The sequence below is a fragment of the Labrus mixtus genome, chromosome 13 (assembly GCF_963584025.1).
Source record: "Labrus mixtus chromosome 13, fLabMix1.1, whole genome shotgun sequence".
Classification (NCBI taxonomy): Eukaryota; Metazoa; Chordata; class Actinopteri; order Labriformes; family Labridae; genus Labrus; species Labrus mixtus.
In genome coordinates this window covers 13,182,691-13,201,691 of record NC_083624.1, presented here as the reverse complement: position 1 = coordinate 13,201,691, position 19,001 = coordinate 13,182,691, and the positions used below count along the sequence as shown (strand labels likewise).

General features: G+C 41.2%; 1 protein-coding gene across 2 annotated transcripts in view; it reads right to left on the bottom strand.

Annotated features, from left to right (window-relative positions):
* Positions 1-19,001, bottom strand: part of LOC132987015 (neuropilin-2-like) — a 97,771-nt gene that overhangs the window by 18,403 nt on the left and 60,367 nt on the right. For both annotated transcript variants that reach the window (XM_061053779.1, XM_061053780.1), the window contains exons 12-14: positions 6,911-6,985; positions 5,974-6,138; positions 353-621 (exon numbers count right to left, since the gene is read on the bottom strand). In XM_061053779.1, coding sequence (XP_060909762.1) covers positions 353-621; positions 5,974-6,138; positions 6,911-6,985 — 509 coding nt within the window. The remainder of the gene's footprint in view (positions 1-352; positions 622-5,973; positions 6,139-6,910; positions 6,986-19,001) is intronic.

Below are 19,001 nucleotides of genomic sequence, written 5' to 3'. Positions count from 1 at the left end.
TGTTTAAAGAGTTAATTAATCATAAAGTTTGTGTGACTTAAACTACACTCTGTGTATTTCGGTCCCTGGTTGCTACAGCAACAATGAATCATTTTTCTTTCTTTTGTCCCAATCAATTAAACTCTTTCAGTCTCTCTCCATCCCACTTTTTACCCGGCAACAGATGCCTATCTACCATTGAGTTTGGTTCTTCATAAGATTTTTGCCTCCCAAAACAATTCCTAAAATGTTCAGTGTGTGTGAACATGTGCGAATGGTGTCAAGATCTCTGTTGTGATTTGGCTCTAAGGGGAAAAAAAAAAAAAAAAAAAGACTGATTCATTGATTCATTGATTCATTGACCAGCACTTGCCTGATATTCCCTGGGGCTTTGGGGCAGGATGGTGCGGCCCTCCCTCCAGTGAGACCCCTGGTCTCCTTTCAGAGCCCATAGCAGTGTCTCCTCCTGGTCACTGTCCTTCAGCAGCACCCTCAGACTCCCCTGTGCCTCCCCCTGGAGCTCGTAGTAGAAGAGGAGGCAGAGCGGGCCTCGCTCGGGCCCCACCTCGGGGCTCATTAGGCGGGCTCGCTTGCGCTGCGTGTGGGCACCTGCGTCCAAGTGGAGGTAGTTCCCTGAGAAACCTGGAGAAAAAGACGAGAAAAGGAGGATGTTCAATTGAGATCAAGGATGTATTTTAGAATAATTAATTAAGTTGTTTAAAAAAATGTCTGGGGCCTTACATCACCAAGCATATGGGGTTTTAATATAAAGCCTGGTTGTTTTTTCTGTGCTTTTTGCATTTTATCGATTTAATGGATTCCTTTTTTAAACATTTGGTTTGTGACGGACCGTTCAGCTTTCTGCAAGCCCAGCATGCAGCATGATGTATGCAGTGATGCAGTGGGATGTGGTTGCTAAGAGTTGAAGGCATTACCACTATCGTTCTGCGGTATGAAGCTTTACCACACAGGAGAGAGTGCCATTTCATCATGGCCACTAATGGTGATGGACACAAATTGAACACACACATCTACCCACACAAACACACACACGCAGTTAAAACAGCCCTAATCATTGTGAATGCTGACACCTCGTTTTGTTGTCCTGCCTGTTTTTGTCAGAGCTGCCAGTAAACACTTACAGGCCCACAGCTTTTGACTAATTCTTATTCACTATCCTTTTCTCCTCTCTGCAGAAAAATAAATCGATTGGAGTAAGAGCAAAGGAGATGAAGGGAAAGAAAGGGTGAGTGAGTAAAATAGTGAGCAAATATGACATGAAGAGAGAGAGAGAGAGAGAGAGAGAGAGAGAGAGAGAGAGAGAGAGAGAGAGAGAGGGGCAGTGCTATAGTGTATTCTCCACCCAAACAGGACCATAATCATTAGCCTGCTGCTGTGTTTGGTTGTTTGTCTATTTTTTCTATTATGGTCGGAGTCTAAAAGCTTCGCTGGAGCTGCAAATAGTGTTTTTAACGATGTACAGACGCAGTGTGTGACACCTCATAAGGAGAGAGTGAGAAATAGAAGAGAGAGAAGAGACACGAGGGAAACCTATCTATCTATCTATCCATCTATCTATCTACATATATATACATTTGTTTTTTTGTTTTTCCTCTGCCAGAAACAGAATTTTTTTTTGCAGCACATCACACTTAATGAATTATGGATTTGGGTTGAGGTAACGCTGTTTCTTCACTCGGAGGCGATGAAATCGGGGACCTAAATTACCGTTGCTCATTAAGTACAGTTAGAGAAAGTTGCAGTGTTTTTCTGCCTCTCTACGTTTGATCTTGGCTAACGTACAAAGGGAGGGAATTAATTAACAACTCTCCATGGGAGGGAGAGGCAGGGATGCAGATTGGCTCTGAGGGAGGCAGGGATGGAAATGTGTGTGTGTGTGTGTGTGTGCTGGTGCCTGTTTACATGAGTCTGTATTTATGTATATATCTGTATGTGGGAATGTGTGTGTGTGTGTGTGTGTGTGTGTGTGTGTGTGTGTGTGTGTGTGTGTGTGTGCGTGTGTGTGTGAGGTCATCTGACAGTCATGTGTTTGTGTACCTGCAAGTGGCTTATTTTAAGTGCGAGTTTTGTATTTTGAAAATATACACATAAGTGAGTCTGTTGATGTGTTTGCTATCCTTGGAAGCAGAACTGTAAATACTCAAGTGAGCATGGGCAAAGACAAAGTGCAGAAGTTATTGATTGTGAAAAAGTGAAAAATGAAAGCTCTTTTCACTTGAGATCCTCGGGACTTTTCGGCTATATTTGAGAGGACAGTGGAAAGAGGAGGAAACGAGAGCGAGATTGAGGAACGATGTACGGGAAAGGAGCCGAAGGCCGGACTTGAACCAAGGACGTCTGCTGGGTGGCCTCCTACATTCAGCGCGACCTAAATGATAGGCGCCCCGACCTAACCTTTTTTATTGACTTAGGTCAAACTGAACTTTTTATCCCCAATCAAAGCAAAACATCGAATTCTATCAGCTACTTTGAATAAATCAATTGAATTAAACTCAGCTGCCTCTGTTGTCTCCCTGTACTCAATTAAGCGACATTTTGACAATCAATCCTTCCAAAAACCGAGCATGTCTCCCAGGAATATTGTTTATCAACCAATAACAGAATTTTTGCAATTAATTTAAAGGACACTTCATTGCTGCAGACAAGATCTTGTTTGTGTTACTCTCACTCATCCTTAAAAGCCAGGGGTGAAGCTTGTTCACATTTTCTTAACATCATATATTTACCATAACACCGTCCTGATTGATCCGAGTTGAATTCACATCACAGAGAGCACTTAAAAAATTGCGAGAGACACACCTTTCCAAGCAGATCCACTCTGATCTACAGTGACAAACTTTTGGCAAAGAGCTTCTTTGAGCCATTTCTGATGTAAAGCACCCTTAAACTGTGTCAGAATTATTGTACACTACATATTTAAATAGTAACCTTTTTATTATATTGCATTATTCTGTTATTTTAGCATACATACTAGAAAACTGCCAAAGCTTTGAGTTCAGGTTGTAGGAAGATCTCTGAGAATATTGGTCTGCTCCTGCTTTGCTCCTAAAAATAATATCTTCAGGACACTGCTATTATGATGTCAATTTTCTGTCTTTGAGCCCTCCCTTATTCTCATTTCCTCTCCTTATCAATAACTAAACTACTCCCGACAGCGTTGTGAAGAGTTTCCTTCGACGAAATCTCCATGGGGGTGTAGACTTTCAGTCCCGCCCTGTCTGAGATCAAAAGAATAACTTATGAGCTCTGTTCAGGTTGGATTTTCTCTTTTTAAACCCTTTTCCATGACAAGAGTTGGGGATTTGATTTGCATATGGAGACGGCTTTTCGACAGGGTGCCGAGCTAATGTTGCTGTAGAACAAGACTTAGTGTCATGTTGCTGTCTAACACGAAGACGGGGACGCTGCTATGTCAATTACACACACTTGGAGACACACAAACACACTAATAACAGCACAGAGAAGCACATTTAAATGAACGTGTTTGCTGGCGTTCACACATCACACACAGCAGCTGAATGTGATGTAGAGCCTAGCCTTATGTCACGGCCCTGTCTGTTTCTAAAGGAGCAGCTCAGTCAACCATAAACTAGATGGCTTCAACAGATACAGAGAAAACCTTGGTGGGTAGCAAGGTCGAGTGTGTGTGAGTGTGTGTGTGTGTGTGTGTGGGAAACAAACCCACACACCTTGAGTGTTTAATACGCGGTCAGCCCCACCTTGAGTGGTTGTAAAATGTGTGTGTGTGTGTGTGTGTTCAGTGTGTGTGAGCCTCAGGGGGAGCTGTAGAGCTAAGGCAGCACTTCTGTCAAAGCCATCATCTGAGTTATCTGACTGCTCAGGGCGATGTGTGTGTGAGGCTTATGAGTGTGCAAGCCCAGTATGTGTGTGTGTGTGTGTGTGTGTGTGTGTGTGTGTGTGTGTGTGTGTGTGTGATGGATAAAGCAGTCTTGGTTATCCTCCTGCTGTCTTATTAAAGGTGGACAGATGTGGAAAAAGCCAAGTACCACTGAGGGAAAAGGGAGAAGGGTCAGCGAGGAAAGGAGGATATGATTTCAATGATGGGGTGAGAGGGCTGGAAGTGGAAAGTGACATAAAAATAAAGACATGATATACTGTTGAGCATGTTCAGGAAATGGTAGGGGTAACAAGGAGGAATGAGATGTTAAGGATTGAAAGCAGAAAGACATTTGTTCTGATATTAGGGGTTATAAAGTGAAGGAGAAAAGGGAGAAAAGAGAAGACGGAAAAAGCTTTTTAAAAAGGAGGGGGTTACAGAATATGAAAAGAGATGGTAAAAAAAATGAACAAAACACAGAGATAACGTGAAAAGGAAGAAAATTGTGTTTGAGCAGTGGGTAGTAAAGAGACAGAAAGTTTGGATTAAAAGGAAGCTGAATCAGATGAAAAAGTGTAGAAAAAATAAAAGAGAAAATGAAGTATCAAACTAGGTTACGAAAAGTGAAACTATTAAACCTAACATTGAAAAAAAAAAAAAAACTCCAATTAAGTGGTAAGCAGATGAGAGTGAAATCCTTGCATCATAGTTGTTGTCAGTGGTTCCCCCCAGCACTGGGATGTGAAATATTCCACCACGGGACAACCACTTTGTTCTTAATTAGCTCCAGAAGTCTTTGTGCTTAAGAAGGTAAAACATCTTAACATGACGATGCTTTCTTTTCTGTGTTTACAAAGTGAGAAATATCTTGAAATATGGAAAACCCGATACTATATGAGATGTACATGTTTCTAATGAGAAAGCATTTTTCATAAGGTATATGAACGTTTAATCACAGTGGTGACCTGCAAATTCATGTTTCAGTGCCATCTTTCTCAGTGGAGAAAAAACAAAAAGGTAATGAGTCTGTGTGAGGGCCTTGATGATAAGTATACAAAAACAGATGTAAATAATAATAAAAATAACCATATCAATATTTTTATTCAGGATGAATACAGCTAAAAAAATTGTAATTTTGGTTTCCTTATTAAAAAACAACTTCAGTTCAGTCAGACAACTTGTGTTAAATAATAGGGCAGTCAAACTATTTATTTTTTAAATTGTGAATCATCCCTGATCTTTGATAATTAATCATGATTAATCACATTTTTTATCAAATGTTTGAAATTCAATTATTTTGCAATTAAAAACAGTTATCGTTATGCTTTTATTTTGAAATTTTGTATTGTTTATTGTTATAACATTACTTTACCACAAAAAGGCACTCTTAACGGATCAAAAAGTAAATAAAAACAGCTAAAAGGAACGGTGAAAGGAGAATTAGTTGATGTCAGAAGGTGGATATTACTTTTGACTCATCAACTGAACTCTCAGGAAGTTTAACATGATGACGCTGCAGTAGCTCAACTATGACGGGCCTAAAGGGATAAAATGGTATGTGTTTGATGCAATTAAAAAATGTATGCACTTATATTGTACTTTAATCACATGGTGATTAACGCGTAAAGGCTCTTACCTCATCACTAATTGCAGATCGGTTTTACAAGCAGGAATTTGAGGAGTGATGAGATAATATAAACTCCCCAAGCCGGAGCGTGCAGGTGGATGCTGGGGAGGTGTGTGCAGTACTGGTGCAGTGATGTATTGACAGAGCAGAAGAAGAGGCTAGAAATTTTGAAGCTTTAATCGACCGCCAAATTGGAAGGAAGTGTTTGTCGGGTTAGCTAGGATGAAGAAGCGTGTCAAGCTGAACAAGCTTGCATGTAGTTAAAGGGTTGAATGATTGAATGATTTAAATGAAAGGGAGTGATTTGATGCATTGCTTAACTCCAGAAAACACAGTACAGATTTGGATCCCTCCAATGATAAACCTGTGTTATTGATAACACAGAAAGTGGGTATGACATGAAACTCTAGTGACTGAGTGTTAAAAGAAAACACAACTTCAAACAAACATCTTTTAAATGTTTCTGGAAGTGATTACAAGCTCTACTGAGAACCAACAAAGTACTCACTGTCTGTTCCCAGTGCCAGATCCTGCCTGGTCCCATGTGATCCGTGTCCTGTTGAACTGCTGCTGGCTGTGTGGAGCGACCAGCTCACACCTGACTGAGGATCAGCCGACCAGCCGCACAAGCTCTGCTCAAAGTCACACACAGCCGACAGAGACGGGGTGGTAGCTGCGAAAGAGACACAGATGGTTAATAAAGACGTTGCATTTCTTTGCCTGTCACTTTTATTTGCAACGCATTCAGAGTGATTTTAGCACCGTATCCTATTTCAACATTTTATTTCTCAGCGTCATATTATCTTTTTATGCCACTGTGCTCAGCTTCTCTTTATTGTGATACTCCTTTGAAAGAGATTCCCATTGTGTTTAGATGTTTTGGCAATAGTTCTCATATAAGTGACATCTCAATAAATCTTACTGAATACAAATCATACTGTAGAAGTGAGATTGTTTGTACAGGGAAAGAGCTTCACAGAAGAGTAAGTGGAGAGGATAAAAGAAAGCAAACATAGACAGGACATGGACATAAAGATACCCGTACAGTAGAGGGAGTTTGGGAACAAAATGAAAAGAAGAAACATGATAGAAGAAGAAAAACATACATAAGAGAGAATGGGCAAAGAGCAAAAGCATAATAATAAAGAGAAGAGAGGGTTAAAAAAAAGAAATTGATTTGTCTGTTTAGTTTAAGTCACTTCATTTAGTTAGGACTTTGATCGAAAAAGAACCCTCTTTAATTACATCATCGTACATTCCTGTTGGCTTCCTGTGGGACTCTTGAATCTAACCGACTTCAAAGCCCAGAGGCCCCACGGTGCTTGATGACATCATGAGTTTGACCTCCGGAGTAGGAGAGTGTGTGCAAGTGTGTGCGGACGAGAGACAGAGACTAAATTAACGTGTGTGTGCTTGGAAAAGAATCCCCATTTTTTTGTGTTTACCTGGTCTCCATGCAGCAGTTGTGTGCTCCTCTCTGGGCACGGTGGGGGTCGCTGTGTCTGGTACAGTTGTGGTTTCTGCAACAAAAATATGAACACTAAAAATTAGAACACAATGCAAAAGAGGAAATAAGTTATTATGGTAGAAGATGGCGAGAATTCCTATTGAGACCCAGTATTAGCACGTTATGTCTTGACACATCATAAGTCCCTGCAGCATCCCTCCTTGTTCACTTTTGTTTACAGTATCACCGGCTATCATTATGACCTAGCAGAATTTTTTTTTACTGGGGTGACCTAGCAGGAGCACTGATTTATGCAGGGGTGGCCTGAAGTACTCACACAAACAGGGATGAATTGCATTTATCTACCATTTCTGCCTACACTTAAGAAGAAGAATTTATACTTTATTGATCCCGCGAGGGGAAATTTGTTTTTACACTCTGTCTAGTAAACATGCTACACAAACATGAACTGAAATACACACACATGCACAAACAGGATCCTGTGGACATGCACTAATGGAGAGGTCTCAGAGTGAGGGGGCTGCCCTACGGCGGGCGCTCCTGAGCTTGTGGGGGGGGGGGGTTAGGTGCCTTGCTCAAGGGCACCTCGGCAGTGCTCAGGAAGTGGCCTGGCACCTCTCCAGCTACCAGACCAATTTCCGGACTTGGTCCGTGCCGGGACTTGAACCGGCGACCTTCCGATTCCCAACCCAAGTCCCTACAGACTGAGCTACTGCCGCCCACATATCCAATTTAACTGCTCAAATCAAAGTATCATACACGTTATATTCCTGTGTAAAATTTCCCAACTTTTCACAATAACACAACAGAGTGGCAAGAATTAAATCTTGGCTTATTGATCTCAACTTCATGAAGAAGAAGTTTTTGGGGCGGCCAATGGGGTGGCCAGTCACATTTTTACAGGGGGTGGCCATGACCACCCCGTTGCCACCCCCTGATTCCACCGCTGACTATCTTTCAACTAATGCTGCCCAACTAAGCAGCACCCCTAAGGCTGAAAATTGGAGCAGATGCAGAAATGCCACCTGAGGTTGGCTTCAAAAGCAGCTCAATCCCCATCAGGAAAAATATTAAAATGCCCAACTTCACATGAAAATCAAAGAGGTTTTCAGGGTACTACAAAAAAAAACAGTCTCTATAGCACATTTACTCTTATTCAATACAACTTTAGGGGTTGATTTATTTTAATATACAGTAACTCTCCAAAAAATAAATCAATATATCTATATTTAGGTTAAAATTAATGAATAATTACAAGTGGCAAGGGGGTATTGCTTGCTGTCTGCTTAGGGTCATATCATATCATGTAGGTAACTGTGCTGTTACTTGTACTAAGAGACCATCAAATTTACTGTTTGCTGACCTCTACCTACTCTCAAACTCCTCCCCCTTTCGTGTCCAAATATGGTTACTTCCAACAAAATAATGCTGCGCTTGAGGTTTCACAACAGCAGTTGATAAATCATTGGGTGACATCAGAATGACTATAGGTGCACTTCCAATATACAGTCTATGAGTTCAACCCTAACAGGAAACTTTAACATTTTGATAGCATGTTAATTATCTTAATATCTAAAGCAACCATTGGCGTGATTCATCTGCTTTAATCATGATACACTTTCAAACATGTGTCATATTTTCAAACAGTACTGAGCTCACAGTGACCAAAACTAAGCTCCTCTGTTGAAACGCGCACACTTTGTTCCGCAGTTGCTTCACGGCACACTGAGAAAGAGAAATATGTTCACAGACCAGCAGTGATGTTTGAGTAAAGTAAGATTTAGTTTTCATACAGTGACTAATGATGTTTGTACACCCAACACTGTTGTTTTCCGAGACTGTGTATTAAGGCTGAAGTTTGTCATGATGGTGACAGTGACAGAGTGAGCTGGCACTCAGCTGCACACCATGCCACACCACTCATTTTATCCACTGCAGGTTGGCATACACACACACACACACACACACACACACACACACGTACAGCTGCAATGCTACGATGATAGATGCTGCACTCACACTGACCTTGGTGCACAGCAGCATGCGACCAGTGTATGATAGATCAAACATGCACACACACACACAAACGTCAGCAGAGGGGTATGTCAGTGTAACCCAAAGACCTTCTGGTTTTAATAAGCAGTTTTCTTCTGATGGTTAAAAATCCTTAAATGAGTGCTTAACCAGCTCTCTCTCTCTTACACACACACACACACACACACACACTGGTATACTGTATGTAGGGGAACAGAAGATCATCTGGCTAGCGTGGCACAAGGCTCACACCACAAACTCTTTACCACATTATTCCTAGAAATGACTACCTTCTGTCTGATATTTTCTTTTGCTTCCTTCATCGATCACTCAACTCTGAAAATCATCTCCTTCTTTCCATCTTCTCTTTGTCATTTGTCTCCATAAATCTGACCACTTTCAGTTCTGCTATGCGAAACCACAATCAGCACCACAAGGAGCTCGCTCTCCACACATACATACACACACATGCTTTCTCACACACACACACACACACACACACACACACACACACACACACACACACACACACACACACACACACACACACACACACACACACACACACACACACTGGATCCCTCTCTCCGACATAGGGGTGAAACCTTATCTACTGTTGTTTCTGTTTTACCACAACCGCAATTTTCTTCCCCATAACTCTTTCTCTCGCTCTTTCTGTCATCTCTCCCTGAGGCATATTTTGATTTCCACTCCCCCTGATCTTTCTCTCTATTTGTTAAGATCATGCCTCGTTTTTTTTGTGTGCTCTCGTCTCAACCTTTCAGCGCTTCTCCCTGTGCCGTAACTCTGTCTGGTGTTATTTTATGTCAGTTCTAACCACCAGGTCAGTAAATCCGAGACCACTGTTGATTTACCGCTTGTTTGGTTTCTTCTCGATGTTTCCATGACTCACTTGGTGATCTGCATGTGTATGTCTGTGTGTCTGTGTGTCTTGTTTGGTATGAACTCTTGACCTATGGTAGCATTTAGCTTTGAGTCGACTGCATTGTGTGTGTGCACAACTTTATTAAGTTGTTAGCACAGTCTGCTCACAGTGAAAGCATGCAGGATTATTATGTAAGCCAAAACAGAATGGCTTCGTATTACTGTCCCAGCACACACATATTTAGCACGCCCAGACACACACACACACACACACACACACACACACAAACATGACCACGCACAGAATTAGATATTAACATTGGATAAGTAGCTCCCAGCTGCTGACATTAAGCTGTTTTAATTTGGTGCCCTTTACCTCTGTAATTAGCCCCCCCATATGGAGAGGAGAGGAGAGGGAGGAATGGAAATGAGAGAGGAAGAGAGAGACATATACTGTAGATAGAGAAAGTGTGAGAGAGAGAGAGACATGGAGAAGGGAACACAACCCTTTCAATCTCTCTCCACCATTTTCCTAATTAGTGACCACACACAGCTCCTGTCAGCCTCCAATTTCTATCTCCATCTCCACTACATCCGTCTAATCCAATTTTGTTCTCTGTCCGTCACCTCCTCTCCTCTTATTTCTCCCTTTCCTCAGCCTCTTCATCATCCTCCTCCACCCTCGTGTTCCTATCCATCATGGCTATGGCTGTAGCTACTGTAAAGGTCAGTACATTAGTAATGATGAATTACGTTACAATTAAACTTATTCTGGTAGTTATTATGCATACATTTGGGATTCACAAGTTGCTTTTGCAAGAAGTTTTGCCTTTTATCTGCTCATATAAATTTGATTTCTGTTCGAAGGATGTGTCGTTCATCACTTCTCTGGGAAAGGTAAGGATGACAATAGTCAGTTATGTTTCAAACATAAAGATTCAAGCGTGATTTTAACAGAAACGCCGAATGTTTACATCTGTACTCTGCAGATGGGTCATCCCCAACACCACTTAGTAACATCAGTATGTCATGACTCGCCAGCTCTTTCTTTCTCACAACACACCTCAAACTGAGAAACAGTGGAAGGATTTAGTTCTGTTAAACCACACACACAGTCACACACCTTGTCTCCGGCCTCAGGGCTCATCGTAAAGCTGCTGACTGTGCAGGCTGAGGCGGAAACAGAGAGACGAAAACTGTTCAATTATGGAAAGCGCTCTGGGTATAAATCTACCTCTGTCAGCCTAAATAATGACTACTGACACAGTGTGTGCGTGTGTGTGTGTGTGTATTTGGAGAAGACAGTTAATATTGACTCTTGTCAAATTATTGGTGACATTGCGCATGTGTGTGTGGAGGGAGTTTCCTTAACTTAATGATGATGTGATTGCCTGACGGCCTGAAAGGTACTGAATGAGTCTGTGTGTTCATGGTTGTGTGTGTGTGTGTGTGTATGATCTTTACAACAGGGACCTCCACTAATGGTAAACGACCATTAGCTGTTACCACAGGCTAACTTGTCTTCTGTCTGCATCTGTTAACTATAAAACGGTCTCCAGCAGCTCTTAACAGTTCAGCGTGTACGGTGTACAGTACACTACAATACTAGACATCATATTACTACAAAAAACTTAAATCATGCAAAAAAACATGTATGCTGTGTTTGTATTGAGGTGGTGCATTCTGATTTTAGGATTCAATATATTGCTATAATGTATAATATAAGCAAAGTCATATTTGGCATTTTTTTAATCACATTTTTTGGAAAACTTTAATAATATAAACACAAGTATAACCATAATTTTAAAAATAAAGTAACATAGAGCCTTTAATGCTGTCAGGGTAGTTCGATCAGCATTTGTATTTATATGAATATGACTTCCTAGAAATACTTTTTGTGTTCTGAGCTAAAAAAATATAACACATTTTTGGACTTGATTCCGACTCACACTAGACACTGAAAGGAATTCATACTTTTTTTTCATCCTTAGTTTTTATGCAAGTGTAAATGGTAAATGGACTTGAGCTTATATAGCACTTTTCAAGTCTTCTGACTGTCACATCTACCCATTCACACCCATTCACACACTGATGGTAGAGGTTGCTATGTAGTGAGACAAAGCAGCTGGAGCAATTTGGGGTCTTGCCCAAGGAAGACATGGGGATCGAACCCTCGGCCTTCCGGTTAAGAGATGACGACTCTACCAACTGAGCCACAGCCGCCCTGAAACTGTCTGCTTACAAGGAGTACAGCACTACTTCTTGGTGAAATACAAGCTAAACTTCATGGCGGTAAAGAATATGAAATGTTGCAGTATGGCATAAGTAGAAAAGAAAGTTTTGGGATGAAAGTCATTTCGGTGATATGAATAGAAAATCAGTCCACTGTGCTCCAAAACCAAAAGTACAGGTTTGATTTGTCTGCATCTTAAAGTGCCGGACTAATTATTCTCCCTCTTGTGTAGACGAGTGGGTGAGAGAATATCTTCTTTATAGCAGGAAACTCTTATGGGACTAAAAGCCTAATTAGCCCATTGTACAGCAAGCTACCAATAATATCTGTTTCTTCTTAAAGTGCTATACTGAACCACATGTTTTAATGTCTGGAAGATGGAGAAGGAGACTTTCTGCACACAGGCCGAGCACACTACTGTAGTTAAAAAGCCACCGATAATAGAGCATGAAAGCGTGGCTTTAAAAGCACAGCCATGTTCCACACAGCTGAGACGCTAAAAGCAAAGAAGCTCTGTGTGTCAGGAAATAACAGACAGTGAATTGCTCATTAGCTGATTGTGCAACAAAGCACCATAAGGAATGTGAATGTAATTGTAGCCTTAAGTGTGAAGCTAAGTACGACAACAACCAAGAAGATAAAAAGAAGCTGCTGGCAATGAATGGCTAACTACATCAGTGAACAGTAGTCAGCTACAAAGGAAATGAGTTTAAGTGTGGCAGAAACCATTAAGCTAAGTACACCATTAACTGCTCCGGAGAATAGAACGACAGCTCTTCGGATTAAAAAGCAGTAATATGTTCACAAAGGTATGGATTTGAACATTTCCAAGGCACATTCAGTACTTTTTGGACATGACATATTGCTAGTTGATTGAGAGACTGTTCATTAATGATGGGTTCTGGATGAAAAATGTCCGTATCGTGTGTTTCTCTATGAAAATCACTGCAAGATGAGATCAAATGAGGTTTCAAAAATAACAGAGGCTTACCAACATCAGAACATGTCTATTAGATGGATCTGTTTTCACTACTACATGTTGCTTTAATACAACTCACTCAACTGGAAGTTCATTAGCGGACTGCCAACAGATGTTTAAATCAAAGATTTTACACTTAAATTGTCGCTGAGAGGAGGACGGTTCAGTGGATCTTTGACGCTATAGAAAGGGTATAAGCTTTCAGTGCTCTAACAAGGGCTGGAAGTTTCTACGGATGGATAATATAAGGGAAACAAGATGCAGGCATAAAACTGCAAATAGGTGGTGAGCCATACCTAAATATTTGGAAAAACAAGCTTTTTGCCCATGGACACATATAAACACCCACAATGAACCAGTGCCCAGTCCTGAGTGTTTCCATGTGTGCTATCTCACGATGGAAGAAAAGAAAGTAACACACTTAACCTCCATCCTGAAGTGGAACAGAGCATGATTGTAATTAGTGTAAACAACTGTAGAACCTATTTGGAAGAGTGCTTGAGCTTCCAGCATCTCGTTTTTGAAAGTCTGTGACAGGTGAGGGATACACTTTGAAAAAAGAGGGATGAGAGAAAGGAGGAGAGAGAGAAACAAATCTAAGAGGGCAATGAGGTCAGGGAAGAGGGGAGGTGGAGAGGTAGGATAGATGGAGTGTGCATGTGTGTATGTTTGGAGGGGTGTTTGTTACAGGAGCCTTGGCAGGAGACAGGAGAGTGATTAAATTCTTCTGATGGGGAGGAGAGGGAAGGGGGCGGTGGCTGAGCGGGTATACTGCAGAAGCCACAAACATTTGCACGACCCACCTCCTCCTCTTACATTAATTTCCATTCCTTCCAAGTGTTTATACCACAAAAAAAAATCAGAAATCACATCTGGAAGTATATTAATTCAAACAGTAGAGTCAGCAGCAGGCATCTCGACATGTCATTTTGTGCTCACCAGCAGTTTTTCTGCAGTAAACAACTTTTCCATTATTAAAATTAACATATCAATAAATTAGAGTGATTTAATTTTGCCTTGGTCTTTGAGCACCACAAGGAAATAACTATAACCCTAGCAAAGCTTATGCACAGATTTAAGATAAAATAAATGTTATGCTTTTCATTTTATGCACACATCTGTTCAAAGTTATAAATGTAATAATTACGATCTGTATCTTTGCTGTAATTTCTGTTAAATGCAGTGTGTTTATAATCACATTATTGCAAATCTCTGCGTCTGAAGAAGAAGGCACGAGAGGGAGAGCAAAGGAGACGTATGAGTGGGTGTAAGTCAAGACACATCCCACCAATCACATGAGAGTATCTGGACAGGAGCCACTACTCACATGTGAAAGCTATCAGCATCGTTGGACCTGGAAAACACACAAACGCGTACACACACACACACACACACACACACACACACTCTTGGCTAAACCTGAATGGTTGGCTGGAAACCTGGAACACCTCTAAAATGTTCTCGAACAAGGACTCCAAACAACATTCCCTCCTGGGTACCACTGCAACGATGGACGTGTGATTTTCCAGAAGCAAAATTATGTGAAAAGAATCTTCTCTATCAGTCGCCCTGCAGCTCTAGTGATAATATCATTATTTAAACATTTATTTAGACTCCATGAATGGAAATGTTATCCAGATTGCTTTTCATACAGTTCATAAAATTCAATGACTTTGAATTGAATTGACTCAATCTTTTGGGAGTTTTCATGTAAAAAATGTTTTTTTCTTGGATTAGCCACTGATCAGCCAATTCTGCTTAAAGACTCCTGGAGTTGTTTTGAGTGTCTTCAGGTTAGAGTTTCAAACCAACCAACCCATTCGCATATCCAATGCGTCAACAACCGACATTTTGTTTGGGCCCATGGCTTTTCAAACAGACACACAAGGCTCCATTTATCTTTTTTTCATGAGAAGCACCGGGCTATCAACCAACTCAATCCTCTATGGCAACATTAGACATAAGATACAACACAAGTCAGAGATACAAACAACTCCAAATAACTTCATACAAAGACTGATAGTTTCAGATGGTTGGGGCACATGTGGGGCGAAAAGGAGACCCATGTAAAACCTGATGTTTTCCCTTCAAACTTCACGATATAACTAACAATACTTTTTTTAGATTAACCACGTTTGCTGGGAAGAAGAAGACACTGCAATGTTGTTCTTATGACACACGATATGCTCTGCCTTTGTTGTCAGTTTAAGACACAAAAGGACACTTTGGGGCGGGGGTCATAAAGAATGGATTGCTGTCGCAGATTATGCATCATTTGCTCCTCCTCTCTGCTCCGTCCCAATGTCTAATTCAAAGGCATATTGCCCTAATGATACTCAAGCGCAAACACGTCTAAAGTTGTCCAGTGCTGTGAGGTATGGTCCAGTTTTATGACTGAATGTCAAGAGAAACTATCTATACCTCCATCCTCTATGCAGAGCTGCACTCTCACACTGATGAAGCTTACTCAGTCCACATACAGGATGATGAGCTTGGAGGGGAGGGGACACTTGTTCCAGTTTATTGTGAGGCCAGACTCGCAAAATGTAATATGTGTTTAACCATTTAAAACAAAGCTTTTTTTCCCTTGATGGAGCAAGCAACGGTAACTTATATGGAAAAAAATACATATACAGATCAGAACTTTTCCAGCTGGCGTGCTATCAGTCACAGGGTGAACTTCTCTAATGCCAAATATTTGAGTCAGTAGCAACAGAATCTTGCCATCAGCCATAAATAATGGTCTCCCTGCTTGGCTAATCATTTAGAAGTAAGGGGCATAATTTCTGTCACATTCTGGATGGCATTATATTATATTTCATGACATGTTAAGAGCTAGGATATAAAGAGCAGCAACAGCAGCAGATGAAAGAAGAAGTAGCTGCTATTAGCCCCTCTGAGACACCGGACACAAAGCCGCTTTCTGTCTGTGTTTGCATCTGTCACTGTCTCCCTGTTATTTTCCCAGAATACCTTCCCCACTCATAACTCTGCACTTTCCAATGCAGATGAAAACCTTAGCATTTATTTACACAACTAAGAACAAGCCTTTGTCTTTGTGCCAAACAGGTGGTGCATATGTGTGTGTTTGTGTTTGTGTCTGTGTGTTCATATGTGCCTGCCCGCCTGCCAACAGCTAGGTGTGGAGTGAAAGAGATGAGAGCGGAGCAGATGTTCTGATAGCTTAGTCATTTAAAAATGAACAAAACTGGCAGCTTGGCAGCTCTCACTTCACATCAGATAGTCCGGGTTACACGACCTAAATTACGTGTTGCCACGGTAGCTAGCGTGAATGATCAAAAATGAGTCCTGTGATAATATTCTGGCTTTGGTTTCAGTTTTTGCATCAGAGGGTTTGGCGCAATAATGAGATACTAAACTACCTGATTGTGTGCCCCCTAAGAACCCAGTATCCATAATTTGGGGATTTCTTCATCGTAATTGGGTTCTGAGATTGTTTCTCCCATGTCAGGAAATTGTTTCACAGCCCTGAAGGCAGGTCAATGCGCTTCAGTGTAGAATGTGAAAGCAATACAGGCACAGTAATGGAAACAGAGTTGTTTGTGAGTTTGATGAAAGCTGATGTTCAGAGGTTTTAATTGACATTGTGTCGTATTTTCTTTGACTCTTTTGAACAATGAATACACTAGAATGTAAAGAAGAGCATGATACCTACAAATAGCTATCATTCAGCATGCTAATCATGAATTTACATTCATTTTTGTGGATTATTTCCTGACATGCATCAAAGGGCTCTTGATTTGTTATTTACGTCAGCAGGGAACAGAGGTCTGGAGCAAACTACTGAATAATAGAAAGGCCGTCTTGTGAGTGTGTCAATGAACATGTGATTTCCGTACACTGCTGATGTCTCCTTTTATTTATTCATCAATTCACTCCTTCACTTCCTGAGCCGAGCTGAGACAAGTGGAGCTATGGATGGACTGCAACCTGAGGCATTTGGAAGAGATGAAACTTCTACAATTTCAAATCTTAAAGAGCCCATATTCTGCCCTTTTTGGGGTTCGTATATTTAATCTATGTACCTACTTTTGTACGTTTACTGCTCCTCCTTGCTCCCTCTCCACTCTGAGTCCGTCAGCTACGCTCTGCTGAGCCCCCACTGTTAGACCCCACGTGGGCCAAGTCTGCTCTGATTGGTCTGCCGAGCCGCTCTGTCGTTATTGGTCAGTTGCTCAGCACGCTTCTCGGAAATTTCAACATGAGCTGCAGGGCTTGCCACAAGGAGCCAATGGACTTAGATCAGTGATCTCACACTGACAATGACGTCGGACTGACAAATTTTTATCGAGGGGGGCTAGAACCGAGCGTTACATGCAGCTAATGCTGCAGCTAACAGGAGGAGGTAGGAGAAGCCGCGTTTCCGCGGACTTTGAATTTTTGCACATAGATGTGCCTAAACATGCACAGGACACTTGGAAAATACACTAAAGGGCATATAAAACCAGAAAAAGCATAATAAATTTTTTTTTTAAAAAGTAGAGGATGTCATGCTTGCTTCAAAAACAAATGAACCATATTGAATGCTGCTTTCCGATGAAAATTGGAAAAGTATTAGACGGAGGAAGGAAGGCAGCTTCATCGGAGGTCATCTTAACGGAAATGAACAGATTCTGTTGGGCGTCTTCTTGTATATCTTACTTCCTTTCTTCAGCACTGTGTGTGTGTGTGCATGCGCGTGTGTGTGTGTGTGTGTATTTATAGAAGAGGTCCACTAGAGTTGAGTGTGTGCCTCTCTGTATGCTTGTGACTTATGTGTAAACAGCTGTGTTCAGTGGACTGAAGCTGATGCACTCTGTTGAATATTTTATCTCCCGTTACGACTCAACACTTGCAAGCACACAAACGCACACAAAACACCAGAGAGTAGGAAAACAAAGTCTATTTTATCTTCAGTCAAATGTGCTTTTCTGTTTTATCGTTTCATTTGTTGCACAGGCGAAATTGACTGCATGACTGGTGAGATCATGTGTTTTCCAGCTCAGAGTTATCCTAACGTCACTTTGCTCGGAGACAATTAAAAAAAAAAAAAAAAGCAAAGTGAAAAATGGAGTTGCTCTAAGCCCCTAACTTACAGAGTCAACTTACTCGACTTGGTTGTGTGCGGTGCTCAGCCCGCTAGCAGGAGCAGTTGTTGCCGTGGTGCTCATGTTAAGTGGAAATGAACTGTTATCATGTCTAATGCAAGGATTACATCCAGAAGGCAAACATCTGGCATGCAGACACAGGCCGCCAGACCTGCAGACGATCACTGAACCTACAATAGCCAGGAGGTTGATCGCTGCTGTGATCATGGAGATCACGGCTGCAGTCACGATGCGCATGATGTCATTATGAGCCATCACAAGCAATGCGTCTGGACAGAATGAAACAATTGCCGCGATCACACAGGTTGCAGTCACCATAATCAAACAGTCTGTCTCCATTAGGGAGAAATCGGTTTGCTACTGATCATGATATTCAGCATGTGGAAACAATATCCTCATTTGAGTAAAGGCCCTATATCTTTAATCATACCAAGGGTTTGTTGATACCTTTGATGTGCCTACAGGTTTTCCTACCGACATCTTTTACACTCTGTTTACAGTCAATTTACTCAGATTTAAAGTGGAGAAAAGGGGGAGGGATGGTTGCAAAGAGCTACATTTGAAGCCACAAAGTTTACAAACTCAAAATGAGATGCGAGCCAGAATAATTGCATTTCATAAATTGGTCCTGTGTCCTAAAAATCAATCAAAGTAATATCACAATTTCCTACTAAATTATAAAGAATGAAATATGTTACTGAAAGCTCCAATTTACATTTTCTTTCCGCTTAGTGCTTTACCTATATGAGTTGTATTATAGCAGATAATCCTCCTTGTTATCAAAAGAGGTTTTCAAAGTACAACCACAAAATCTTTTCCTGAGGTGAAC